This window comes from Lampetra planeri, chromosome 20 (genome assembly GCF_965212315.1).
Source record: "Lampetra planeri chromosome 20, kcLamPlan1.2.h2, whole genome shotgun sequence".
NCBI classification, from domain to species: Eukaryota; Metazoa; Chordata; class Hyperoartia; order Petromyzontiformes; family Petromyzontidae; genus Lampetra; species Lampetra planeri.
In genome coordinates, this window is record NC_136126.1 from 958,248 (window position 1) to 986,091 (window position 27,844).

Consider the following 27,844-nt stretch of genomic DNA (forward strand, 5'->3'; position numbering starts at 1 on the left):
CTGCACAGTATCGATGGGACCCCATCACTCATCAATGCAGACCCTCGGCACCCATCGCCATTACAAAATAACGCAGCACATTCGCCAATAAGACTGCCTGAAGAGGAAACGTGTATAATCATAGAGAGGTGACGGAGGGTCATTGCCCGAAACGTCGCCTATGATCTGTTTCCCTTTTTTTTGCCACAGTGTTATTGATGACGGACGTGTTGGGTTTCTGTTGTTTGTGCTTTTGCACCACAAATGCCACCACCTCCTCCACCTCCTCCTCCACCACCACTACCTCCTCCACCACCTCCACCACCTCCTCCTCCACCACCACCTCCTCCTCCACCCCCACCACCTCCTCCACCACCACCACCTCCACCACCTCCTCCTCCACCACTACCACCACCTCCTCCTCCACCCCCACCGCCTCCTCCACCACTACCACCACCACCTCCTCCACCACCACCACCTCCACCACCACCTCCTCCTCCTCCACCACTACCACCACCTCCTCCTCCACCCCCACCGCCTCCTCCACCACCACTAGAGGTCCATTGAGGGACGGGGGTGAAGGTGGTGGGTGGGATGCGGGGGGCGGGAGGGCTCTGTGGGGGAGTTGAGTTAAGGGGCGGGGCTGGCGATCACGTGGTCCCTGCGCCGCCATCTCTACCTGGGTCTCGTCTCGGCTGTGCGAGGCGAGGAGACCGCACGCCTCCTCCTCATCCCCGTCGTAAACTTCCTCCTCATTTCCCCTCCGCGTGCGTTACACTTCTTCATCACAACCGGCGGCGTTAGTGACGACGTCAACGATAACGTTCGTTGACACGAGAGTCAATTGTGTTGGCGGCGGTGAAGGTGACGGCACTCGCCTGAATGAAGCCTGCGCACAGGCCACCTCCCGCCTTTTTCAATTAAAATGTTATTTTATGAATTAAACGAGTTGCTCGTTTAACTGTAGAATGTTTTACTGGGTGCACACTGTCGCTTTTTCTTGATCAAAACGCCGAGTGAGTGGCGAATTTAAAGTTTAACGGCGAGAGGTCAGGCTCGCCTAGACGAGGCCTCGGTGCAAGGCCGCACTCATTTAAACTTAAATTCGTTCGAAGGTGCAGATGCGAATGAATTAACAGCGCGCGGGTTTTCATGGCTGATGATGATGAATCCTGGGACGTAAACAGGGGATGCCCACCGCCCGGCACTATAATTAAAGCGATGTATTAAAACGCTTCGAGCAATTGAACCCTCATTGGTACTGGATACCAGACCTGGGATTTTTTACAATTGTAAATGAACGATTCGTAATGAATTGCAATCATCTAATTTCAACTAACGTCGGTGCTGGAACTAATTATAATTGATTTCACGTCTGGCAGGTAGTTTGTCCCTTTAATAAAGAAAACATGCATTTGTATTTGTCAACTGCTTGGTCGTTGGAAAGTGCTTCCATTTTAAATCCACTGAAGCTAATTTAATTGCATTTATCCCCTACCACATGAGTACTTTCACAATAAAAACAAATATACAGCTCGTTTGGCTTGGTTAACTCAGCTATCAACCTGGTGATGTGTAGTTTTTGAGATTGATTGTCTTGATATGGGAGGCTGTGGTGTAAACCATGCGTGTGTATGGATTATAATATTGAGTGCTGTTTGTTACAGGTGACGCTTAAAGAACCATTGCAATATCTGGTGCAAGCTTCATCTCTTTGCAACTCATTCTTCTATTCAGCAAACATGGTAGGAAGTGAACAACGCTACGAACACATTCATATGCGTATAAGCGCTTAACATAGTTGTCGATTGTATCCATTTGCTTCTGAACGCACTGCCCTGATCATGACCCTATTCGTAAACGTGCATTTCATGCAGTTTTAATTTCTTCTGAAGCACAAGTATATAAAAACGTGTCGGTGTGCCTCACCATCAACTGTCGAAACAAGTGAATATGACAGTAAAACGATAGGTAATACATTAATTATTCAAATCAATACAATTTCGTAAAACTAAATAACAACTTAAAATGATTTTTTCAAACGGACAAATCAAGTTGGCTCTTTTAAAAATGGGTCTTGGGAGAGGTTAAAGAATACAGAAGCATAGTCATTGTCTTAATGGAGTCTCCATACTAAAAAATATCTTGCGCCATTCACCTTTGGAAATCTCACATTCTATTGGGTAATAAACTTGCAGCTGGGGTTGGTTAATCTATCAGTATGGGTGGGTTTTTGTAATATTTTAATTGTCGGACATGAAGAAAATTACGTGCAACGATTTGAAATTGGATTTGTAATAAGTGGGCAGAAATTAGATTGAAATAACAGTTTCACCCCAAGGGATATTCTCAAATTGCCTTGACTACAGTGGATGCAATATGTGGGTCATCGACCTGTGAAGACCCAGCTGAAACGAATACCTTGCCACAACTTAACCTGTATGCATCCGCGTGTCCTCTCTCCTATTTGTGCTCGCGCGTACCGTAGTATCGCCCGTACCGCATGTTTGCGCGGGACGACCGGCATGCGTTGGCCAAGCACACGGAGGTGTACCCGACGCAGGCCGAGCTGGAGGCCGTCCAAGAGATGGTGACCACCACGGAGAAGGCGCTGAAGCTCGTGTCTGACTCGATAGATCAGACGGACCAGGCGAAGCAGACCACCGAGCAAGTCGACGAGGCCCCGGTCACCGTCAAGGCCGAGCCCGGCGACGTCGCGGTCAAGTCAGAGAATGGCGAGGAGGCCAGCGATGGAGAAAAGTAGGAGATCATCTCATATTTTGACCCTCGTAGAATTCTGACCCCTGTGACATAATACAATTTATTATTTGAAAGCTGTCACTCACAAGTCTTGATGGTTTAACCCTCCTGTTCAATTCTTACCCTGGCAAGACAGGGGTGTCAATTGTTGTACTGAACTCCCACATTACCGAGTGCAGTGTGCTGTGCACCTGGCAATCTTAAGTTCAATTTCTTGCCATGGCCAACATTAGTGGCATGTTCTATCTCAACTGATACACCCCCATCATCAATCTGACCTATGACAAAGTGCAGAATAATACATATATTTGTATCAATCTTTATTTGAAGCTTTCGTGACTGCAGGAATCCATACTCTTTGGTTCTTTCGGTAAAGTCACGTAGGTATAAAAATAAAATAAATCACAACGTTTCGGGCACAACACAAGCGCCCGTCATTAGGTGGGAAAGCATGGCCTGCTGCTAATGCAGCGTTTTTTGCTGTACACCTCTTTATTGTGTTTTGGAGTTGTACAGTATATTGTTCCACATGGTGTGTGACGTTTCACCTCACGCTGGGAGTTTCGGCAGGAACTGAATTCCATAGAATTTTTGTATTCAGTTCCTGAAGAAACTCCTGCCATGTTGAGCAAAAAGATGGACATTGTGCTGTACAACCTTAACACTGATCCGAACACTATTCACTTTCTTGAAATGCTTTCGTATTCTTGCACCGGTGCAGGGAGAAGCCGGCGGAACCCCCGAAGCGTACCTTGCGCGGGGTGATGCGCGTGGGCAAGGTGGCCAAGGGCCTGCTTCTCACGGGCGACACAGACCTCGAGCTGGTGCTGCTGTGCCGTGAGAAGCCCACGATTCACCTGCTAAGCCGCGTCTCTGAGAGCCTGCCGGCGCAGCTCAAGGTAAGAGCAATGCTGGTGCCACTGAACAGCGGTTATGGAAGCATAAATGCTGCAGGGGTTGGGGGGCACGTGTAACAGTCGTGGCGTGTTGGTTCCTTCAACCATTCATTGCAGCCACCGAGGTTGCCACTGTTATTCAGGCACCGAAATACTGAGAGATATCGATCCAGCACTGCTGAGATGTTGAGTTGGAATTCAAACAGCCCGCTCATGATTAAACTATGTTATAAAGTGTAATAATTTTATGGTCTCAGCCTGGTCACCATTTATTTACATCGAGATTTAGACTTGCATTGAGACCTTTAAACTTGCACAGAGAAAATAAAGGGAATATACAATGTAAAAGTAATAAACACTTATATTACTAAACTATTTGGTTCTTTCGGTAAAGTCACGTAGATAGAAAATTAATAGATCATGACGTTTCGATCGCAACAAACACAGCAGGAGAACTGCTGTGTTTGTTTCACCTGATGACGGTTGCTTGTGTTGCGATCAAAACGTCGTGATCTATTAATTTTCTATCTATGTGACTTTACCGAAAGAACCAAAGAGTATGGATTCCTGCAGTCATGAAAGCTTCAAATCAAGATCATTGACTAAATTCAAGGAATAGCACGCAGGTCGCTTCTTGTATATTTATTTGATATTACAGATGCATCAAAAGAGGTGGATTTTAAATATCCTAAACAACACCCCTCTTTTGTTTGTCCTTGCAGGCCGTGAAAAATGAGGAGTTCCTGGTGGAGATGAAGGCAAACGAGGCGTCTGTGGTAATCTCACGCCAGACTGAGCCGTTCCTCACCCTCACTGTGACGCTCACCTCACCGCTGGTGCGAGAGGAGATGGAGCAGCAGGAGGAGGGAGGAGACGGAGGTGCGCCTGCACCCAGACGCTCTCTTACCTGGCGCACGCCCACAGACATGCCCCTCACTTTAGCTCCTGCCATTGGGCCTTTGCAACCTCGCATTCGGGTCAGAGCTGAGGTTGAATACTTACAGGCAACACTAGGCTCTGCACTTGCATTCGGCATCCTGCCGCTGATTGTTGACGTATACACAAGTTACCGTGTATACATGATTACATAATTCAGATATAATTGTTGAGCCCTATTTAATTACACCGCAATATTTGTTTTGGATTGTACTGTGTTTTGTTCAGCATGATGTCCCATATTTCACTTGATGTGCTGGGAGCTAATAGAGGAACTGAATTCGGAAGAATTTGGATAATCAGTTCCTAATGGAGCTCCCTGTACATGGCGTGAAATATCACACTTGCCGAACTATATGTGATACAACCATGAAAATCTATGCAGTATTAAAATCAGCCTTCATATCAAGCATTCAAATTAGAAATACATTGTTTCTTTTCACATTGTTAGCAATGGGTCGTGTCGGTGTCCTGACGTTTTTTTTGGAAGGGAGCACATCGTGTTTTGTAGGAAATGTTCTCAGACACACGTGGCCAAGGTAAAATAGTTGGAAGGCTTTGCGAGGGTCACTACCAAACTTCATTATTCTGGCCAAATTGTAACACTGTTTGTTGTCTGCACTCTGCCTGGCGAGTCTTAACGGATTGTCTTGATGTGTGCAGTGAAAACAGACCGTGCCCGTTCATTATGCGGTCCCGCCCTGCTGCCAGCTCAGCTCCTACTGGCATGGACCCCCCCTCTCTGCCCCACTCCCCATAGTTATCTCACTGCCTCCCCCGCCCCTCACTACACAGTATCAGACTCGTTACTTTGTGGAGCCTGCTTTCACTGCACTCCTCAATTGGGCTGTCGTGACTGGCTAATGCAAGTAATCGATCAACCAAAAAATAAGTTGAGGGTCGTTGAAAGCTACTGCTTAGCTCATGCAGTTTTTCAGCTACACAACAATTTGCAGTTTCCTAAAGTGTGTCATGAATTAAAGGGTGCTGATATGGCCTCTTGGTAACATACCTATGAAACCATCTTTGCTGGTATCAAAATGATGAAAAAATAAAAGGCGTCACCCTTTACAGCAATAATGGAGGTGAACAGCTGTCCACCTTCTCTTTGGGTCTTTGGGTCAAGTCACGTGAATAGAAAATAATAGGTCACGACGTTTCAGGTGAAGACGATTTGCTTGTGTTGCGATAGAAACGTCGTGACCTATTGTTTTCTATTTACGTGACTTGACCCAAAGACCCAAAGAGTATGAATTGCTGCAGTCACGAAAGCTTTACATCAAGCTTTACACATTATTATATTATCTTATTGCTTGAAAGGGTATAGCAGTAGCATGTTCGCTGCTTTTCGCAGAGATTTACGGTTCAAATTCAGCAGCCGTCCTGATTAATATTAATCCCATGACGTCCTTTGCAAACTTGGGCCATTGTATACTGGTGTCATGCTCCAAATTTGGATAATTACCCACAAATTACATAACTGGAATATACAGAGCAATCATCGCCCCTTCTGTGAAAACTTGGCAGTATTCTCCTCAAAATGATTGATGAAACTTGGTTAGACTTCCTTGGATCAGCAAGTGTTATAACATAAAGTAATACAATCATACAGCAGCTTACTTCATACGTGAAAAGTGAAACGGTTGATGGCTTGCTTTGCTTTAATCAGTTACATTGGCCGAGAATTGCTCAGGCGTTCTTTCTGGTCAGAATCAATGACTAACTTGTTAGTTTGTCTGGTTTTATCGCAGTCTGGATTTTTTTATTTTTGTTTCTCCTGTGACGCCAACGCCTGCCCAAAGCCATCTAGTTTGTCCTGGAGCCCAAGGACCTTTGACCAACTGGACGCTGTCTGTCATGTTGGAGTGGGTGAGGGGGGAAGGAGGAGGAGTGTCTTGATAGGATGTTTGTGGCTTGTGTTTGCGTGTGGCAGGTCATGCAGTCGTTGAGGTCTTTGCTTATAAAGTTGTCAGTTTTTGTAGCAGTTGAAAGGGTAAAAACCTACTACTATATTTTGCCACTGGTAAAGGAGGTCTCATAGTGGCTTTGCTTTGTTCAATTTGGCAAGACCACACCCGCACTTGTCTAATGTAAACCTCATTCACGATGTGAGAAGTTGGAAACGGCCCATTATCTCGCCTCGTTGGTTTTGTTGGCAGCTTGGCGATGCTTGTCACTGCTGTCAATTTTAGTAAAAGTTTGTAGGTGGCCAGGTATTGCAGAGGTCAATGCGCTGAGCTGGCACCGCTAAGGGTCTAGGTTCAGATCCAATCTTCTGCCTATGTTTAAATCATGTCCTCAAGTGTTGTTAGTTGATGGTCTTAGGCCAATCACCATTGATTGTACACAAACATATTTCGTAAAATTTGATTCTCCACTCAATTTGACTAAATCCCAGCTGTGGGGATTATAATACTGGTTTCATTGTTGCGATGAAACCTTCGTCTTTTATGCTGACCAACTGGGAAGTGCTTTCCTGCACTATATGCAGAGGAAAGTGTGTGTCCAGTTGTCATGTTAAACCTGGGCAGGACGATGTCTGGCTGCCTCCACCTGCCTTGCCTGCCACACGGGGAACTCGAGAGATGCCCGCAGTTTATCTCTAATCTTTATTTAAGATTTTTTTTTCATTTGTGTTACCTCTGGTTTTTGCTTCCTTCGCCTCCCCACCCGCGTCTCCGACAAATGACAGATTCTCTCTTGGTCAAACCGTGCCCGTCTTTTACTCCCCGCTCGCCCAATAGAGAAGGTTACCGTAAAGGAAGCTCCGGATGTATTGGACAGGCAGCATTGCCTTAAGGCCCTGGCATCACTGCGCCGCGCCAAGTGGTTCCAGGTTTGCCCACGTTTTACTGCCTTATTGTTATTGTAGCCTTATGAGCTGCATTGTTGTTGAAAAGTAAATCGAATGGTTAATTAACTGCTCACTTGAATTATTGTTTGAAACTTGATGCTTTCTCGTGTTGTTTTTGTACTTGAAGCACCTGCCAGGTTAAACTGAACATGGCTGATAATTTTCATGAGGCTACAAAAGCAATTAGAGGGTTTGTGTTTACCCATAGTCGGCTTGATTGATTGTAAAGACAGGAGAGAAAATCATGCGGTCGTTGCTATTTAGGACCCGTGAAATGTTAAAACTAGCAAATACTGCAATGCATTGCTAACATTTACACAAGCATCATTGTTGTTGTGAAGTGAAACCAGCCTAATATTTATTCATTGTGATTTCTATTCTTATTTTGTATCATTCCAGGCAAGAGCCAGCCCTCTACGCTCCTGCGTCATCGTTATTCGACTCCTCCGACATTTGAGTTCATTCGACCCGGCATGGGAGCCCCTAAACGGCTGGGTGAGCGGTGGGGGTGTTCAGAAGTTCCGCTGGGAGGAGTCACCCCCAGTGTTCACTCTATACTGTGCAGGGAAAACGCACTTCAGATCAGATTCTGTCCATGCTGCCGCTGTCATGATGTAGATCAGAGCTCTACAACTGATGGCCTGTGGGCCATTAATGTGGTTCTGAGCTGTGACCTGCCAAAAGTTGTGACTCCCCGTGATATAAAGAGATACAGATGAGTGAGGTGAGAAATATTACTGAGAGAGAGATGAAAGACCTGGAGACATTAGATGACGAATATTGAATTGAAAGTGGGATTAACAAGGTATATTTGAAAGAACTGGAGACAAGAGGTGCAGGTTATAGGTCACATGTACAGACAATATTGCATCATTCTGCCACGTGGGCAGCCAGCACATGGCAAGTTTACGTTAGCAATTTTTTATTCTGGTGGTTTCAACAAGGTTGAGAGCATTGTGCGTTCCATATGGTGGTCATATGACACGCATGCAAGGCATGATTTTGGCAATCTTGCCTTGCTGCTTGTGAGCAGCCCTTTGTGTATTGTTATGTCTCTTAGAGTCTAGTCTACAAGGATGTTCCTCTTGTGATGCATTTTGTCTATCATTTAAAGGAAGTTTTGCGATTGAAATTCATGGTTTACAAAGGGTTTTAGAGGAAGGATTTTACAATCTTTCCCTCTCCATGGTGGTGGTCGTGCAATTCAGCCGTAGCCTTGGCTCAAGCGATCTTCTGTGCCTCTGGTGCGCCGCAGGCGTTGGAGCTAATTTGCGAAAAAGCGATGGGAACGTGCAATCGTCCGATGGGAGCCGGCGAGGGCTTGCGACGCGTCATGGAGTGCCTATCTTCCGGCCTCCTCATGCCAGGTAATGTCCTCCCCCCTCTCAGTCACCATCTGAAGGTTTCTTTCGCTTGGTCCTAATTCCAATGGGCAACATTTTGATATCCACCCCCACCTCTGTCCACCCAACAGTATAAAAGGGTTCCCCACAGTCAATCGGCAGCGTGGAAGAATAGGCCAAATATCCGAGTGGCAGCCACTAGTTGAGGCCTTTCTGGCAGCAATGCCGTGAATAAGCAATTGCTTCCATTTTATGTGCACATGTAACATTTTGGACTGAAGGAGTGAACGAGAAAGAAGGAAATGTGACATTGTGCGGTAGACTATACAATTTGGGCAATACAAACGAGACAAAAAATTTACTACAAACGATACAAAAATTATAAAGTGTTGAATTGAATCTGCACCTCACATCAGCCACCACAGTGGGCAGCAGTGGTCACCTATTAATGGTGGTGTCTGCTTGGCAGATGGCCCCGGCCTGGGCGACCCCTGCGAGAAGGTCGCCACCGATGTCCTGAGCGACCTCAGCGTACAGCAGCTTGAGCAGCTCACCTTCAGTGCCCAGGTGAGGCGGGTGACCCTCACGACGCCCAACCCGGACCTCACCTGCACTTTCTTAGCACCACCTGTGCTTTGTTGGCCTGGGCGGTTTTAAACGCACGTTGTGCTGTTCTTCACCCCCCTCCTTGCCTTCTTCCTTAACAGAACTACCTGCGAAACATGGCCTTCGGACATGTGCACAAGGTCTTGGGCATGGAGTCTCTGACGTACGTCAGGCCCCAATATCGCAAGGTGCCAAAGGACGACACCTTGGGTGAGCTGCTCCCCCCTCCCACCCGACCTTGAAACCTCCTTTTGTGGACGCTGCTGCCATGCTGTCTACTGCGGCAAGCCCTCGGTGTCAAATGGACGATAAATTGCATGATTTGAAAACAGGAAACAGAGCTAAATTGAGAGGCTCTATTCAGTTATATGTCACATGGTGACCTTGCGTTGAGCATCATTTTCTATGCTTTTTGGACATTCATTATTTACAAGTGAGCCATGCTCAGATACCTTGTAAAATATGCTTTTGTGATAGACCGTGACGATTCCAGGAGGCCAGTTGACTTGTTGAGTATCCTCCTAAGTTTGAAGTTCACTACTGGGCTTGCCGCAGTCCTCTCACCGACTGCGCCGATGTGTCGGCGTCTCGCTGCCGTCAAGTTCGTGCAGGCTGTCGCGGCGCGCCTGCAAACCCAAAACGCTTTGATCCCAGCTCTGCTTTTGACCGCTGCGCACTCAGAAGCCTCGGCCGGAGCGTGATGAGGAGGGGTTTGTTAGTGGACTTGAGCGACGGTTGCAGAGTACAGAGAGCGGAAGCGGTCGTTGGTGCATGCGCGGCAGGCCGTCCCTCTCCACCTCTTCCTAATGGGCCTTCAGGGAGCATTGCGAATGTTTTTTAATTGGTGATTACCCAAAAAGAAAATGCAAACAAACGAAAATAAACCCCCCCCAACAAAAACCCAATTGCACAGGAATGTTCGGTTTGTAGCATCTCATTAAATAAAAAAACCTAAAATCCTACCAACCCGACAATTATTCATTAGCTTAACTAAAATTGTGGCAGATTGCTGGTAACGGGTAGTATGGCGGTGTTGTGTGCGCCAGACCCACAGGCGCACGCGGACTCGCCCTCGTTGGTGCCCCTGAAGCGCCCCTTGGAAGACGGGAATTTGGACGTCGTCCTGGGCAGCAAGAAGCTGCGTGACCGGCGTAAAGGTCTGCCAGACAACGGTTTGTGTGGTTATTCGCCCGGCGCTATAGCGTTTATACAGGGCCCCCTTCCCCCCCATGCCCCACACTGTCCTCCGCCCTGCAACTCCGACGCACCGCATTAACGGTCTGGTACTGCGCCGGTCGATGAAAATGATGGTAGCCTGCGCCGCTATGTTGGGAACACTGGCGTAGTTCGTTGCTGCAGTTTAGATTGAAAATGAAAACTGCATGCGTACAAATCCACCTCGCGTCGGAGGGCGCCGCCGACAGGTCGTCTGACTCGGTGGATTTTAGCCGGCTGCCTCTGCTGAGAAACATTCCTTCGGCAAGTTCTGCTAATGGTGGTGGTGTATTGCGATTCTGGAAGTGGCGATGTGCTAATTTATCGATATGTATAGATTCTTCGACTCGCGATACTTGCTTTGGATCGTGCGTGTGAGGATCGGTTGGTCACTTTTGGCATGTGTTGTATATGGCTGGTTCGCTTAAGAGTGGAGGTGGCGCATTGCATGACATTGTTAAGGTAAAAGAATCTTCACAAATCGAATTGCTACCCCGAAATCAATACAATACAATCAAGTTGCGAGGCTTGGGCTAATCATTACGGGCTTATTTGTGACCTCAGTACCACTCTAAACTGACCAATGTTTACCCAGGTACCCTGTGGTAAATTTGCCTCAGTTTGTGGGAACCTATTTGGCTTGAGTTTAATGTGACCTGGATGGAAATGGACCTTGTGTTAAAGCACTTATGCCTTGCTTCAACGGCGCTTAAAGTAAGGCACGCTCTAACAAAATTGCTGCTTTGTTGTGCATGTAAACAATTGTTGTCATGTCTGCAGCTGACTGCATGCTTGTGTTAAAGATCAGTATTAACGTATTGGGTGTTGTAAAACGATGCAACACAAACGGCTTCTGCTGTGTATGTTTCCAGGTTGTGCAATGTGTGCTCAAAGCTTTTTCTAAAGAAACAAATTGCTTTAAGAGTTTGGGCCAAGCATGCCATTATGGCACTGCAGTAGCATCAGTGTCACAATTGTACATTCTCATATGAGATCAACCCAGTGTTGTCACGAGAGGGCGAGTAGTCGGGCACTTGTCCGTGATTTTAAAGAATGTTTTTTCTCTCATAACGTTTTAAACCTTTCTAGGATAGTCCAGGACAGTCTGGGTACGTGCAATGTTAAAGGATGTTCATGTAACAATTGTTTAAAAGCCACAGTGTCTCAAAGTGACTTTGAGATACATAGACCATACAAAATGCATCGGGGCAAAAAAGTAAAGGAAGAGACAGGAAGAAAAAGAAAACGGTTTTTAAAGTATCTCGAGAATCAGAATAATTTCTATATTAGGTTGTTGTCTTCATTTGGAAACTGGCATGGTGTCATGGTTAGTTAGCACACCGGATTTGAAATGCACAGCGCGAAGATTAGATTAGACATCTCGAAGCGGCATTTAAAATACCACCGCAAATTTCTTAAATCCCTCGACCAGTGGTATAAATGGGTTTACCATAGTCAAATCAGTAGGTCATGTAAAGTGTGATTACTCCACCTCTTCCAAGACACCTTGCCGGCATGGAAGAGGAGGTGACATATACCCTCTAGAGCAGCGGTCCCCAACCTTTTTGGCACCAGGGACCGGTTTCATGGAAGACAATTTTTTCACGGACCGGGGGGGGGGGGGGATTCATCATTGGGTCTTTCCCCCCTTTTCAAAGAAGCTCTCCAGCGACGTTTGTGTTTTACTCATTAGGCTAGGGGTTAGAGCTTGTGGGCTGACTGAGACAAGTGCGCAGTGCGGGGAAGAGGCGCGGATGGAAGTGGTGAATAATAAAACAATGGGAGGGCCACGTGCGGACTCACCGCTCACCTCCTGCTGTGTGGCCCGGTTCCTAACAGGCCACGGCCCGGGGGTTGAGGACCCCTGCTCTAGAGGAGCTTTCTAGAACTTCCTGTCGTAGAGGCTCTTCCACCAGCAGTGGCATGAACAAGCAATTGGCAGGGATGCACGTGTTTTTTGCTATTTGCTTTCTTCATTTAAAATGCATCCAATTAAAACTGGAGGATGCCAATGAAAACCTTGCTGCCATCTCTACACTCATCGCAGCTGTTGCGACAACACACTTTGGGTTTTCTTTCCCGTTCCTCCTGCCCCCTGCGACGCACAGACTCGATGCTCAACTCCAACGCCCTGATGCGCCTCAACAAGTACTACCCTGGCCTGCAGTACAAGCTGGTGACGCAGTCGGGCCCCGTGCACGCGCCTACCTTCACCATGAGCACCACGGTAGAGGGCAAGGAGTACACGGCCGACGGGCCCTCCAAGAAGCACGCACGCCTCAACGTGGCCGAACAGGCAAGCTGTCCTCTGATCACTTTCGTCACTGCCAGGGCCTCTTTATAACTCGGTCGATATTTCTCATTGTTATTGGTTAACGCTAAAGTGTGGGTTAGGGTCTAGTTGTTCGCCAAAACATTATTTTGAGTCCTTTTCGACTTTGAGCAAGGAAAAGCGTTCTTCACTCCTATTCTACAAGATCATTGTTAACTTAACACTTGGGTTTTTGTATCCATCTTGATGATTTTATTCTGACTTTCTGGATCTTATATCCCATTGATAAATTTGCTTATCAGTGTGTTAAACATTTGTATATGTGCAATTTATTTTTTTTGGATATGTCGGTTGGTGAACGAATCTTAGAAATTTGGCCAGGTGATCCCGTGATATAACCCAAAACTCAGCATAATTGTTTTTGTGTTTGGGGTTTATATATGTAAATGTAGTTCTAAATATTAATTGCCGTGTGTGGTTCCTCAAATTCGCCTGGTACCGCGCTTTCCCAACGCACAGGTCTTGAAGGACCTGGGTTACGACACACTTGAACTCGACCAGAAGTCTGAGCCTACGGAGCAAAACGCGTCCACACTCGAGGACTCGGGCACTCCGACTGGCGCCTCCGTCAGCACCACCGAGGTCTCTCCCCAGTGCACAGTCTCACCCCGATCGTCTCCACCGTGGTGTTCAGTGTTCTCCTGTTTACACGACACTCACAGTGGGAGCAGACAGACAGATGGCGTATACTCCTTTCCTCTGGCATTTGAAAATCAATGGACGAGTTTTTAGCTGTATCTTGAGTTTGTGAAGTTGTTCGATGGCATCTGAGGTTGCCAAGATAGATTCAGTTTTTACTTCCGGCTAAAGCGTGGTGTTGGGCAGTGATAGGTGATGTGAGTGATGTGTATTGTTGATGCAAGGCTCTTTGCGTTGATGAGGCATTTAAGCACCATATGAATGCAGCAAATATAAGTAAAATTGTTGCATACAATATATTATTTTTCAGAGTAGTTAGGCCTGTGTGCTGCACACACCGCTCGTTAACACCTTGCTCCATCCCACCACCCTTCTTCGCCCACACAGTCGGGCAAGCAGCTCCCTGTCCTCACCCCGAATGGGAAGAACCCCATCATGGAGCTCAACGAGAAAAGGAAGGGCCTCAACTACGTGGTCGTGTCGGAGACCGGCGGCAGCCACGACAAGCAGTTCGTCATCGAGGTCGGTCGGCGCCACTGGTCGCGTGCTCCACGACTTGCTGCTGCATCCCTTACCCTCGTCGTCTTGGACAATTGCCGTCAACGCTCCACGGCACTTGCTCATGAAGTGTATCCTGTCAAAATTTTGTGATAAAAAATATATTTTCCTCATTTCATTAACGCATTTGATCGATCCACTTCAAAGGAAAATAGTGATCGATTCTTCAATCGAGGTGCAACTCCAAAATTTCGACAGTTCCATTAAATCACATGGGCGGGGGGGGCGGCATGGGGTTTGAATCATTACAATTTATGCTCCGGCCCACATACTTGATTCAAGCGAAACATTATTCAGCTTGTACATAAGCTTCAAATCTAGAACTTGTACATAAAGATTGGGCACATCGTAATAACCACACGCCCATCTACCATTAGCCCTAGCGGTTGTGTGTGTGCAGCTGTACGCGGGTAGAGGTGACCGTTGGCTGGTGAGGGAAGGGACCGTTTGGTTTGTGTGATGGTACTTGCAGGTGGAGGTGGACAGCCAGAAGTTCCAGGGGACCGGCTCCAACAAGAAGGTGGCCAAGGCCAACGCCGCACTCGCAGCCATCACGGCCCTCTTCACCGGGCCCAACGCTGCCGGCGCCGTGAGTTGAAGGCACCACCATGCCCGCCATGATGGGCTGTATCCCCGTGTCTCTGTGTCGGCATCGTAACTGAAGGTTAATGAAGACAATGTGTGTTTGATTGAGCGTGCTTCATGCCTGGACTTCTTTAGGGCGATCTACACGAGATAAAAAGTTATTGCATGTTTTATTAAAGAAAGGGATTAACATAGCTTCTAAGTAATGAGATAAAAAAAAACTAAACTACATTTTTTGCAATGAAAGAGGTTGAGGAGGGAGGGTGAATGGAGGAGAGGGAGGGGTGCAGAGGGGGGGTGATGCCCATGACAGACGCTTACCGCATGTCGCGATCTTCAGCATCTCAAGTAGAGTCCCGTCCAACTCATCACGTCCCACCAACTGATCTGTCTCCTTCCTCCTCCCCTCTTCTCTTCCACTTTCCTCTTTAGGATCACCATCACATCTCCAGCGGTGACCCTTTCAGGGTAAATAAGTAATTATTGGGTGGCAGGGCGGCGCAGTTGGTAACACGCGTGCCTCGAAGCAAGAAGGAACCTGTGTTCGATTCCCGACTGGGTGCCTTCATGTATGGAGTGTGTATGTTCTCCCCCCTTTCTGCGTGGGTTTCCAAAGGCGTTCTCTGTTCTCCCATAGCAAAAAAATAAAATGCCATTGAATTGGCCAAACATCTAAATGCAAGAGTCTTTGCAATCCGTATGGCTATCCTGGGTAGATAAGCTATTATGATTATTAGCATATTCCCACATCAGCCACAATCCTTCTCATCAGACTTCTCTGCAATTTTTGCTTTGAGCCATTCTCAACACATTTTCATTGTCTTAGGTTATTTTTCGGTAAAGTCACGTAGGTAAAAAAATAATAAATGAAAATGCATCAATTAAATCACGACGTTTCGGAGGCAACACAAGTCTCCGTCTTCAGGTGGGACCGTCACAGCTACATTTACTGTATCAGAAGACGGAGACTTGTGTTGCCTCCGAAACGTCGTGATTTAATTGATCTATTTTTATTTATTCTTTTATTTCTATTATTTTTTACCTACGTGACTTTACCGAAAAAAACCTAAGAGTATGAATCCTTGCAGTCACGAAAGCTTCAAATCTAGAAACATTTTCACGGCTCTTTTCATTCTCGAGAATTACTTGTACTCGCATTTGGCAGAGACAGCTCCATGAATGTGGCAGACTTTTACACATTTCCTACTTGCTAACAAAGCAACTGGAAAATACATTTCTGGCATTTGAATACAGGGGCATGTGAAGGATGCTAGGAATTTTATGGAAGGATGCACAACTTTGAAGTTTGAAGCCGAATGAGGCAGGAATGTATTGATGTCATCAGGAATAAGAGGTTGTGATGGTTGGAACGCATGTGCAAGGTGGAGGAAGATGAGGTAAACCACTTGGAGGTTTAGAATAGGACGCGGCAATAAGCGTTGTAGATGTGGGCATGAAGAGGAGGCTGTGCAGGGTGGAGTGTGGCGGGTCACTGACACGGGCATCGCAGTGGCACCCAAAGGCCGGTGAGCAAGGGGAAGGCCTAGCATTAGATGGCGTGGGCATACTGTAAGATCCGTTCTTGGAGGTCCGGTGTTAACTTTGCAGAAAACTATGGCATCTAGCAGAAGGGAGAAGGCGAGGTGTGGTGTGGCATCAATGGCATTTGCCGTGATGACCTCTCAACGCCTGTGCCTGTAACATTTTCCTATCGGTGGGTGGATGCTGCCACACTTTACTCAGTGCTCACCTGTTTGCATTTCTGAATTTCAAAGACCAGCTGTCGGACTTGCGAATAGTTTGAAGCTGAAATGTTTCGGTAATATTAAGCTTTAATCTAATAATTGCTGCTCCAGGAGAACAAATGACCGTGCCCGGATAATTGTTGCAATTAGCAGGCTCACACACGATGGCTTCAGGCTGTAATTACTGCCCTTGCCATGACTACATCGAGCCGGAACCTGGCACCAGGGCGAGACAGGTTGTTCTGGGATTAAGCCACCGTTTCAAGGGATTATGTGAAATGCCATCTGTGGGCTCCTGCATTCTTGCTTTCACTCGACGTCGCCGGTGTCTGACTCGGAGATTATCGAATGATTTTAACACGATTGCTGAGCTCAGGCCCAATGGCCTAAAACGTCAAAACGACCACCAATAAAAACATCACTGTCAATCTAATAGATTCGAGTTTTTAATGTTTCATGGTCATATCTCCACAACACGCATGGTGTAGTGAGGCCCTTTTCCAGCAGTGAATTAACAGAAAGGCGCTGTGCATGTACCATGGAATTATTTCTACAAAACATTCGTCGATTATAAGTAACTTCACAAGTTCAGCACATGCCCCGGAGGTTGATCTTGACCCTTGTGTGTGTGTGTGGGGAGCGTTAGTGTAGCGGTTAGCACGCTGCGCCACAAACCTGATGACCCGAGTTCGATTCACACTCACGGCCCATATCAGTTATGATTATCTGAACTGGTCCTGAGCCTCCCCTAGGTCGACTCAACCTCAAATTAGTACCTGGTGCGGTGCGTAGAAACATTGCCACTCGGGAGACAAAGGCGGCTGGGTGTGGTGCTGGCCACCCACCCTTTCGTGTGGCGTTCTAGCCTTCTTCGGTGCTCGCTAACAGCACTTGCCCCAACAGTCTGTTTAGGCTATAAGGGGGATCTTTGTCTTGTGTGTGTGTGCAGGGGCGGTCTCGCGGTCGTGGCCGAGGTCGTGGTCGAGGATTCTTCAGAGGAGCGATGTTTGGACGTGGAGGCATGGGCCCTGCCGGTCTAGGTAAGGCCCTCGGGCTCCCTGACATGAGCAGCATTACCTCTTTGTCACGCTTGTAGAACACAACACAATGCAACAAAATAAACAGCAAAAAACGGCTCTTATTTTGAAACGCAATAGATTTTTGCGTAAGGCCATGTAATGATGTAACCAGAAATCTGGTAATATTGCGTGGCCTAACCCGAACTCCAACGTGTTAAGGCTCTTTATTTTGTAGCTGCACGCCGAGATGTGTGTATCATTGCGTGTCAGACTTGAGTTTGAAGCTTTGTCAGTCCGAGAAACATAGTTTCAAGTGACTTAGGAGTGCAACCCCAGTGCGCTAAGGTTACAGCATTAGGCTATGAACCTCTTTTTATATTCCAACTACATTACGGCTCGCAGTGGGTTCTAAGAACCAGCTCTGCAGTTACATCACAATGGGAATTGGCATTGTTAAGTGCCGGGGAATTTAAAAACAGCGATGTCCCTCTTGGACGGAGAGGAAGTTAAGACAGCGTTTCTAAGTGGTGCATTCATAGGTTTCTCATTGACAGCAAATGTAACCTGCCACTTTGCGATGGATTAATATTGGCTAACACTGATACACATTTTGTTTTACATGGGCCGTATTCTTAGTCATGGCTCAGCATGCATGAACGCCTCAGCCATGGCTGGCCTCAGGCTCGGCTTATGTAAATGCTAGGCATTTACCTTTACCGGTCTAAGTTATTTTTTATTATCGACGTAAGAGACGCGAGAGAGCGTTCCCTCCTCTCACCCGTTGGAAGCCACGGTGGCTAGGAGATGTTAAATACCTCGCCTGGAATGCAGGAGGTCGTGGGTTCGATCCCGACTCTGACACCTGTATATTTGGAGTTTGCGTGTCTCTCCCCGTGGTCGTGTGGATTTTCTCCGGGTCCTCCGGTTTTCCCCTCCACATTTAGAAACATGCGTTTAGAGTATTTGGCTGCTATAGATTTCCACATCCTAAGCCCCTTCGAAGGGCTATCATTTGTGGCCAGGTCGCTTCTCCAAAAGAGCTAAATAGCTCAGTGGGCCTTACCTGGTAAAATAAAAATCTCTTATAAGTTGAAGTCTATGATAGTTTTACCTCGGCCACATCGCAATGTGTGTCATTGTAGATGGAGATGCTGATTGTCTAAATTACTTTTTTCAAAACTACAAATATGTTGTTAACGTTGCGTAACAAGCGAAATCCCCGTAAGTTCACTCGTGGAACGTGTAATCTTAATCTGTTTGAGCTTTGCACATTGGCACATATGTGCGATCGTGCAATATGTACAGGTTACATTCGCACTCACCAGTTTGAGTTACGACATTCAATGAGATGCCTAAGTCGAGATCAGTAGAAATCGGTGGGTTTTCTATATGTCACCCTGTAATTTCCATCCAAACCAATTCACAGATGCTGAGTGGGCCGCTAAATAGCAGTGGTATCGCGTGAGAGATGACAGCAGCTTTGGGGAGGCCTTCCATCGAGTAGTGGATCGACCCTGGCTCTTGATGATCATCATGATGATCGATAATATAAATGAATGGTGTTTGATACACATACATTGCGTTGTGTGTCGTCTGACGAGACCTCTAACCCCCTGACTGTGGCTCTCGGTGCGTGCAGCGGGCGCGTACAGTCAGTCCTACGCCTTCGGATCCATGGAGAAGCCCTCATACGGTGAGCACCGGTTCGCGATGAGAGGGCACCACGGGTACAACTGGGCAGCTCCTCGTCACATGGACAACAGGCGCTACTGCCCTGTGTGACCGCAGACGGCGGCGGAGCGAAGAAGCCTTCGTAATGCCCATCTTTCCCTCCCGCAAGCATGCGCGTTCCGGAAGAGAGATGTAGTTTTTTTATTATTATAATGATTGTTATTATTATACTGTCGTTTAGAGTTGTAGCGTTATGGAACGGTTTTGAAACATTAAACTACTCGATTGTGAACGCCTCTCAATTTTCACAGCTGGTTAAAACTGGTGGGGCGCGGGCGGGCGGGTGAAGAGAAACAGTCGCATCTTCGGAAAGTTAAAAGAGTCCGTTGAAAGAAATTATTTAATGTACTTGAGTACAAACCCCTCAATTTCACATTAATTTCTGAATGCCCTTGCATAGTCTGGCATCTCTGCCAGTCACACATTTGATGGGAGGGAGAAGAAAAACCCACATGCATTTTAGAAAAGTATGTTGCAGTGTGTCCAGACCTGCCTTGGGGCTCCAAAATTAATGCATCTTCTCTGTCGTAAGCGCCACAGGGAGCCTCCCTTAATCCTGGCCCTTCCTCTGTGTGTCAACGCTGCTTGGGCGTATGCACGGGCCGTAAGCGATGGGAGTCCAGAGCTTATGAGTCTCAGCCGACGCCCAGATTAAGGCTGCCCTCCTGTTGGCTAACTCCGCATGCCACCCCCATCCTGCTCTTGAAGTAATCTCAAATCTCCCGCTGCTGGTGCTGGGGACATTAGCAACGGCGGCGGCGGTTGTTGGGTCGTAGTTCGGTTGTTGAGACCTTAGTCTTGTATTTCTTTGTACGCCGCGTTATTTTTACCGCTGGCTTTGCCCAGTAGCTGAGAGTAGCCAATCGCTGGTGACGGCAACGCGAGGGTTTAAGGGTGGGTGGCGGCGGCGGCAGCGGGACGGGGATGTGGGCGTTGGGGGTGCTGGGGGGGGGTTGGGGGATTGAGTCGACGTTGTTCTCGCAGCTTCGGGTGTTTAGCTGTTGTGAGACTGTTGTGCTGTTGCTGGAGCAACGTGTAATTGCCTCGCACAGGTGTTGCACGTGCTGTGCACATGAGCAAATAAACTTGCGTGCATCTGTGACTGAACCACGCAAGCCATGTGGATACATTATTTATGAGTCGAAAATGTCTTGCGCCTGTATTCGTCGCTGTTCGCCTCGGGCTGGCACCAACGGCTCAACTGGGGCTTGAGCCGCTCTGTTACTTTGTATGTACAGTGTGTTGTACTTCTTTCCCACCGTCTGCAGCCAACCGTGCTAATCGGAGGTGCGGGGGAAGGACGACAAGCTAAACACAAAAAGCAGTTGTAAAGAAATGAATTTTCAATCTCGATTTGAAAGTGCATTGCTCTGGTGGCTTCATAATATTGAAAGGACGAGCGTTCCAGATGACCACAGAAGCGAATCCGAAATCGCACCGTGCAGTTGACCGTCTTTGTTCGATGGCTAGCCAAAAGCCGCTGCTGCGAGTTCACGTGATCGGTTTATGTTCCTTGACTTTCAACATACTTTTGTGAGTTGCTCGGCCATGGATGGCTTGGCTCAGGTTCAGCTCACCGAGATTCAAAGGATGGTTCGTGAGCCGACTCAAGTTAATGGTGGCTCTGAGCCGACTCAAGTTATTGGTGGCTCTGAGCCGACTCAAGTTAATGGTGGCTCTGAACCGACTCAAGTTAATGGTGGCTCTGAGTCGACTCAAGTTAATGGTGGCTCTGAACCGACTCAAGTTAATGGTGGCTCTGAGTCGACTCAAGTTAATGGTGGCTCTGAACCGACTCAAGTTATTGGTGGCTCTGAGCCGACTCAAGTTAATGGTGGCTCTGAACCGACTCAAGTTAATGGTGGCTCTGAGTCGACTCAAGTTAATGATGGCTCTGAGCCGACTCAAGTTATTGGTGGCTCTGAACCGACTCAAGTTAATGGTGGCTCTGAGTCGACTCAAGTTATTGGTGGCTCTGAGCCGACTCAAGTTAATGGTGGCTCTGAACCGACTCAAGTTAATGGTGGCTCTGAGCCGACTCAAGTTAATGGTGGCTCTGAACCGACTCAAGTTAATGATGGCCCTGAGTCGACTCAAGTTAATGATGGCTCTGAACCGACTCAAGTTAATGGTGGCTCTGAACCGACTCAAGTTAATGATGGCTCTGAACCGACTCAAGTTAATGGTGGCTCTGAGTCGACTCAAGTTAATGGTGGCTCTGAACCGACTCAAGTTAATGATGGCTCTGAACCGACTCAAGTTAATGGTGGCTCTGAACCGACTCAAGTTAATGATGGCTCTGAACCGACTCAAGTTAATGGTGGCTCTGAACCGACTCAAGTTAATGGTGGCTCTGAACCGACTCAAGTTAATGATGGCTCTGAGTCGACTCAAGTTAATGGTGGCTCTGAACCGACTCAAGTTAATGATGGCTCTGAACCGACTCAAGTTAATGGTGGCTCTGAACCGACTCAAGTTAATGATGGCTCTGAGTCGACTCAAGTTAATGGTGGCTCTGAGTCGACTCAAGTTAATGGTGGCTCTGAGTCGACTCAAGTTAATGATGGCTCTGAGTCGACTCAAGTTAATGATGGCTCTGAGTCGACTCAAGTTAATGGTGGCTCTGAACCGACTCAAGTTAATGATGGCTCTGAACCGACTCAAGTTAATGGTGGCTCTGAACCGACTCAAGTTAATGATGGCTCTGAACCGACTCAAGTTAATGATGGCTCTGAGTCGACTCAAGTTAATGATGGCTCTGAACCGACTCAAGTTAATGATGGCTCTGAACCGACTCAAGTTAATGATGGCTCTGAGTCGACTCAAGTTAATGATGGCTCTGAACCGACTCAAGTTAATGATGGCTCTGAGTCGACTCAAGTTAATGGTGGCTCTGAACCGACTCAAGTTAATGGTGGCTCTGAACCGACTCAAGTTAATGATGGCTCTGAACCGACTCAAGTTAATGATGGCTCTGAACCGACTCAAGTTAATGATGGCTCTGAACCGACTCAAGTTAATGATGGCTCTGAACCGACTCAAGTTAATGATGGCTCTGAACCGACTCAAGTTAATGATGGCTCTGAACCGACTCAAGTTAATGATGGCTCTGAACCGACTCAAGTTAATGATGGCTCTGAACCGACTCAAGTTAATGATGGCTCTGAACCGACTCAAGTTAATGATGGCTCTGAGTCGACTCAAGTTAATGATGGCTCTGAACCGACTCAAGTTAATGGTGGCTCTGAACCGACTCAAGTTAATGATGGCTCTGAACCGACTCAAGTTAATGATGGCTCTGAGTCGACTCAAGTTAATGATGGCTCTGAACCGACTCAAGTTAATGATGGCTCTGAACCGACTCAAGTTAATGATGGCTCTGAACCGACTCAAGTTAATGATGGCTCTGAACCGACTCAAGTTAATGATGGCTCTGAACCGACTCAAGTTAATGATGGCTCTGAACCGACTCAAGTTAATGATGGCTCTGAACCGACTCAAGTTAATGATGGCTCTGAGTCGACTCAAGTTAATGATGGCTCTGAACCGACTCAAGTTAATGGTGGCTCTGAACCGACTCAAGTTAATGATGGCTCTGAACCGACTCAAGTTAATGATGGCTCTGAGTCGACTCAAGTTAATGATGGCTCTGAACCGACTCAAGTTAATGATGGCTCTGAACCGACTCAAGTTAATGATGGCTCTGAGTCGACTCAAGTTAATGGTGGCTCTGAACCGACTCAAGTTAATGATGGCTCTGAACCGACTCAAGTTAATGGTGGCTCTGAGTCGACTCAAGTTAATGGTGGCTCTGAGTCGACTCAAGTTAATGATGGCCCTGAGTCGACTCAAGTTAATGATGGCTCTGAGTCGACTCAAGTTAATGGTGGCTCTGAGTCGACTCAAGTTAATGATGGCTCTGAACCGACTCAAGTTAATGATGGCTCTGAATCGACTCAAGTTAATGGTGGCTCTGAGTCGACTCAAGTTAATGGTGGCTCTGAGTCGACTCAAGTTAATGGTGGCTCTGAACCGACTCAAGTTAATGGTGGCTCTGAACCGACTCAAGTTAATGGTGGCTCTGAGTCGACTCAAGTTAATGATGGCTCTGAACCGACTCAAGTTAATGATGGCTCTGAGTCGACTCAAGTTAATGGTGGCTCTGAACCGACTCAAGTTAATGATGGCTCTGAACCGACTCAAGTTAATGATGGCTCTGAACCGACTCAAGTTAATGGTGGCTCTGAGTCGACTCAAGTTAATGATGGCTCTGAACCGACTCAAGTTAATGATGGCTCTGAACCGACTCAAGTTAATGATGGCTCTGAACCGACTCAAGTTAATGATGGCTCTGAACCGACTCAAGTTAATGATGGCTCTGAGCCGACTCAAGTTAATGATGGCTCTGAACCGACTCAAGTTAATGATGGCTCTGAGCCGACTCAAGTTAATGATGGCTCTGAACCGACTCAAGTTAATGATGGCTCTGAACCGACTCAAGTTAATGATGGCTCTGAACCGACTCAAGTTAATGATGGCTCTGAACCGACTCAAGTTAATGATGGCTCTGAGCCGACTCAAGTTAATGATGGCTCTGAACCGACTCAAGTTAATGATGGCTCTGAGCCGACTCAAGTTAATGATGGCTCTGAACCGACTCAAGTTAATGATGGCTCTGAACCGACTCAAGTTAATGGTGGCTCTGAGTCGACTCAAGTTAATGATGGCTCTGAGTCGACTCAAGTTAATGGTGGCTCTGAACCGACTCAAGTTAATGATGGCTCTGAGTCGACTCAAGTTAATGGTGGCTCTGAGTCGACTCAAGTTAATGATGGCTCTGAGTCGACTCAAGTTAATGGTGGCTCTGAGTCGACTCAAGTTAATGGTGGCTCTGAGTCGACTCAAGTTAATGGTGGCTCTGAGTCGACTCAAGTTAATGGTGGCTCTGAACCGACTCAAGTTAATGATGGCTCTGAACCGACTCAAGTTAATGGTGGCTCTGAGTCGACTCAAGTTAATGATGGCTCTGAGTCGACTCAAGTTAATGGTGGCTCTGAGCCGACTCAAGTTAATGGTGGCTCTGAACCGACTCAAGTTAATGATGGCTCTGAGTCGACTCAAGTTAATGGTGGCTCTGAGTCGACTCAAGTTAATGGTGGCTCTGAGTCGACTCAAGTTAATGATGGCTCTGAGTCGACTCAAGTTAATGGTGGCTCTGAGTCGACTCAAGTTAATGGTGGCTCTGAGTCGACTCAAGTTAATGGTGGCTCTGAGTCGACTCAAGTTAATGATGGCTCTGAGTCGACTCAAGTTAATGATGGCCCTGAACCGACTCAAGTTAATGGTGGCTCTGAGCCGACTCAAGTTAATGGTGGCTCTGAACCGACTCAAGTTAATGATGGCTCTGAACCGACTCAAGTTAATGATGGCTCTGAGCCGACTCAAGTTAATGGTGGCTCTTAGTCGACTCAAGTTAATGGTGGCTCTGAGCCGACTCAAGTTAATGATGGCTCTGAACCGACTCAAGTTAATGATGGCTCTGAACCGACTCAAGTTAATGATGGCTCTGAGCCGACTCAAGTTAATGGTGGCTCTTAGTCGACTCAAGTTAATGGTGGCTCTGAACCGACTCAAGTTAATGATGGCTCTTAGTCGACTCAAGTTAATGATGGCTCTGAGTCGACTCAAGTTAATGATGGCTCTTAGTCGACTCAAGTTAATGGTGGCTCTGAACCGACTCAAGTTAATGATGGCTCTTAGTCGACTCAAGTTAATGATGGCTCTGAGTCGACTCAAGTTAATGATGGCCCTGAACCGACTCAAGTTAATGGTGGCTCTGAGTCGACTCAAGTTAATGATGGCTCTGAGTCGACTCAAGTTAATGATGGCCCTGAGTCGACTCAAGTTAATGATGGCCCTGAACCGACTCAAGTTAATGGTGGCTCTGAGTCGACTCAAGTTAATGATGGCTCTGAGTCGACTCAAGTTAATGATGGCCCTGAGTCGACTCAAGTTAATGGTGGCTCTGAACCGACTCAAGTTAATGGTGGCCCTGAGTCGACTCAAGTTAATGATGGCTCTGAACCGACTCAAGTTAATGATGGCCCTGAGTCGACTCAAGTTAATGATGGCTCTGAACCGACTCAAGTTAATGGTGGCCCTGAGTCGACTCAAGTTAATGATGGCTCTGAACCGACTCAAGTTAATGGTGGCCCTGAGTCGACTCAAGTTAATGGTGGCTCTGAGTCGACTCAAGTTAATGGTGGCTCTGAACCGACTCAAGTTAATGGTGGCCCTGAGTCGACTCAAGTTAATGGTGGCTCTGAGTCGACTCAAGTTAATGGTGGCCCTGAGTCGACTCAAGTTAATGGTGGCTCTTAGTCGACTCAAGTTAATGGTGGCTCTGAACCGACTCAAGTTAATGATGGCTCTGAACCGACTCAAGTTAATGGTGGCTCTTAGTCGACTCAAGTTAATGATGGCTCTGAACCGACTCAAGTTAATGGTGGCTCTTAGTCGACTCAAGTTAATGATGGCTCTGAACCGACTCAAGTTAATGATGGCTCTGAGTCGACTCAAGTTAATGGTGGCTCTGAACCGACTCAAGTTAATGGTGGCTCTGAGTCGACTCAAGTTAATGATGGCCCTGAGTCGACTCAAGTTAATGATGGCCCTGAGTCGACTCAAGTTAATGATGGCCCTGAGTCGACTCAAGTTAATGATGGCTCTGAGTCGACTCAAGTTAATGGTGGCCCTGAGTCGACTCAAGTTAATGATGGCCCTGAGTCGACTCAAGTTAATGATGGCCCTGAGTCGACTCAAGTTAATGATGGCTCTGAACCGACTCAAGTTAATGATGGCTCTGAGTCGACTCAAGTTAATGATGGCTCTGAGTCGACTCAAGTTAATGATGGCTCTGAGTCGACTCAAGTTAATGATGGCTCTGAGTCGACTCAAGTTAATGATGGCTCTGAACCGACTCAAGTTAATGATGGCTCTGAGTCGACTCAAGTTAATGATGGCTCTGAACCGACTCAAGTTAATGGTGGCTCTGAGTCGACTCAAGTTAATGATGGCCCTGAGTCGACTCAAGTTAATGGTGGCTCTGAACCGACTCAAGTTAATGATGGCCCTGAGTCGACTCAAGTTAATGATGGCTCGTGAGCCGGCTCGCTTGAGTCGGTAGCCTTTCACGAGGTAGGGGGTGGGGGGTCCCTACTTATGTTTGGCCAATTCCTTTTTGTCAGAAGTGCTTTTTTTAATATGCAGAAGCTTGACTTTGCTTGGAAGTTTCTTGTGGTGATCTCCCGGCGTGATTACCCCGGCGTGTGTTAGCTCAATGTTTGCCGCACGTCTTGTCGCATAGCCGTGCTGGCGGCTCACTTTGGAGGCGAGGTGATTGTGTTTATCGGTGGAGTCCTCTCCCTGCTATGGAAGCGCTCTTACGTTTAATTCGTTGATGCTCAACTCGTTCGGGTCCTGACTATAACTGACTCTGGGCCATAATTTCCTGCGTTTTTAATTTGTTCCCTTGTGAGTTGTTGGAAGTGTTCTTGGTGGTGTGCGGTGACTTGTCTGAAGCTATTGAGAAAGGGAGACCTGGGTCGGGTAGATAAGGAGTTGTTTTTGCGTGTCTAATTTCAAGAATCTGAGCGTAGCGTCTGCACAGCATGCGGCTGACGGCGTGCTGTAGTAATGTGCAATTCAATGTCACGTTCACACCTTGGGGATACATATTTTGGATCTGTCTTTCGGCCCATCTTGCGTGAGATTTAACCACCGGTGTCGTCTTTAAAACCATTCTTTCTTGCATCTTATTTGTCTCTTTAACACACTGCTGTAATATCTGACTGAGCTCGTTAAAATTAGAGTTTTGCCAGGTTGTTAAAATATTCTCCTCTTGTACCTGATGAGTACCGCTAGGATTTTGTAGGGACGGATGTACGTCGTTGGCTGGCCGTTTCGAGGGGTTAAGACCAAGTGTGGCCACGGGCCGTGTGAAATGAAGTCGCGGGCCACGCTCGCTGTCGATTCCCCAGCAATCGTGCCACAAGATTAGAACCGTTAGTTTTTATCAGTTGCGTCCTTAAAATTCCTTTAAAAGAATAGTAATTCCCGTAGTGTAAGCCTAGCGTCAAGCTGGCTGGCAGCATGGGGGTATAGACCCGGCACTAATGTGCGTCTTGTATATGCTCTGTCTCCCCGGCACAGATTTTGCGTCGGAGGCCAGCTTCGAGAGCACGGGGGAGACTGTGGTGCAACTGGGTGTGAGCGTTCCTCGCTCGGGGCCGGGGGGCGGCGGCGGCGGCGGCAAGCCACACGGCCCGCCGTTCGGGAGTTACTACTAAAGCGGCCGGCGGCCCTCCGTCGGCATCCTAAACCCACGATAACGTGCGCTACCCGCCTAACGCTCGCCCTGGCGCCGCCTGCCACCCGTGCGCGCGTCCCCCCCCCCCACCCACCTCCGGTGATCGCCGCAGCGGCGCTTTTGTGCCGAGCGTAGGTGTGAGGGGTTAGGAGGAGGATGAGTTGCAGGCAGGGGGAGGTGGTGGCAGCTGTGATGGTTATTGTTGTGGTAGTGGTGGTGATGGCTTGGCCATTCCTTGCTTAGGGAAAATTGGTTTTTTGAGAAGGTCATTTGTGAAT

At 47.4% G+C, this 27,844-nt stretch overlaps 1 protein-coding gene across 7 annotated transcripts; it reads left to right on the forward strand.

Moving 5' to 3' along the window:
• Positions 1–628: 628 nt before the first annotated feature.
• Positions 629–27,660, forward strand: LOC144724241 (interleukin enhancer-binding factor 3-B-like). 7 transcript variants are annotated; one of them, XM_078603208.1, is made up of 19 exons: positions 629–683; positions 1,647–1,724; positions 2,468–2,739; positions 3,461–3,638; positions 4,358–4,514; positions 7,316–7,407; positions 7,825–7,920; positions 8,681–8,792; positions 9,238–9,335; positions 9,476–9,584; positions 10,421–10,546; positions 12,698–12,885; positions 13,381–13,503; positions 13,948–14,082; positions 14,591–14,707; positions 15,136–15,171; positions 17,398–17,488; positions 19,107–19,160; positions 27,410–27,660. In XM_078603208.1, the coding sequence occupies exons 2-19, from the start codon at positions 1,722–1,724 to the stop codon at positions 27,544–27,546; spliced, it is 2,124 nt and encodes a 707-aa protein (XP_078459334.1). In that variant the 5' UTR covers positions 629–683; positions 1,647–1,721; the 3' UTR covers positions 27,547–27,660. The 7 variants fall into 7 exon arrangements, with proteins under 7 accessions (XP_078459334.1, XP_078459331.1, XP_078459335.1 ...); XM_078603205.1 differs by having other exon boundaries at positions 631–746; XM_078603209.1 differs by having other exon boundaries at positions 631–746; positions 10,421–10,531.
• Positions 27,661–27,844: the final 184 nt, after the last annotated feature.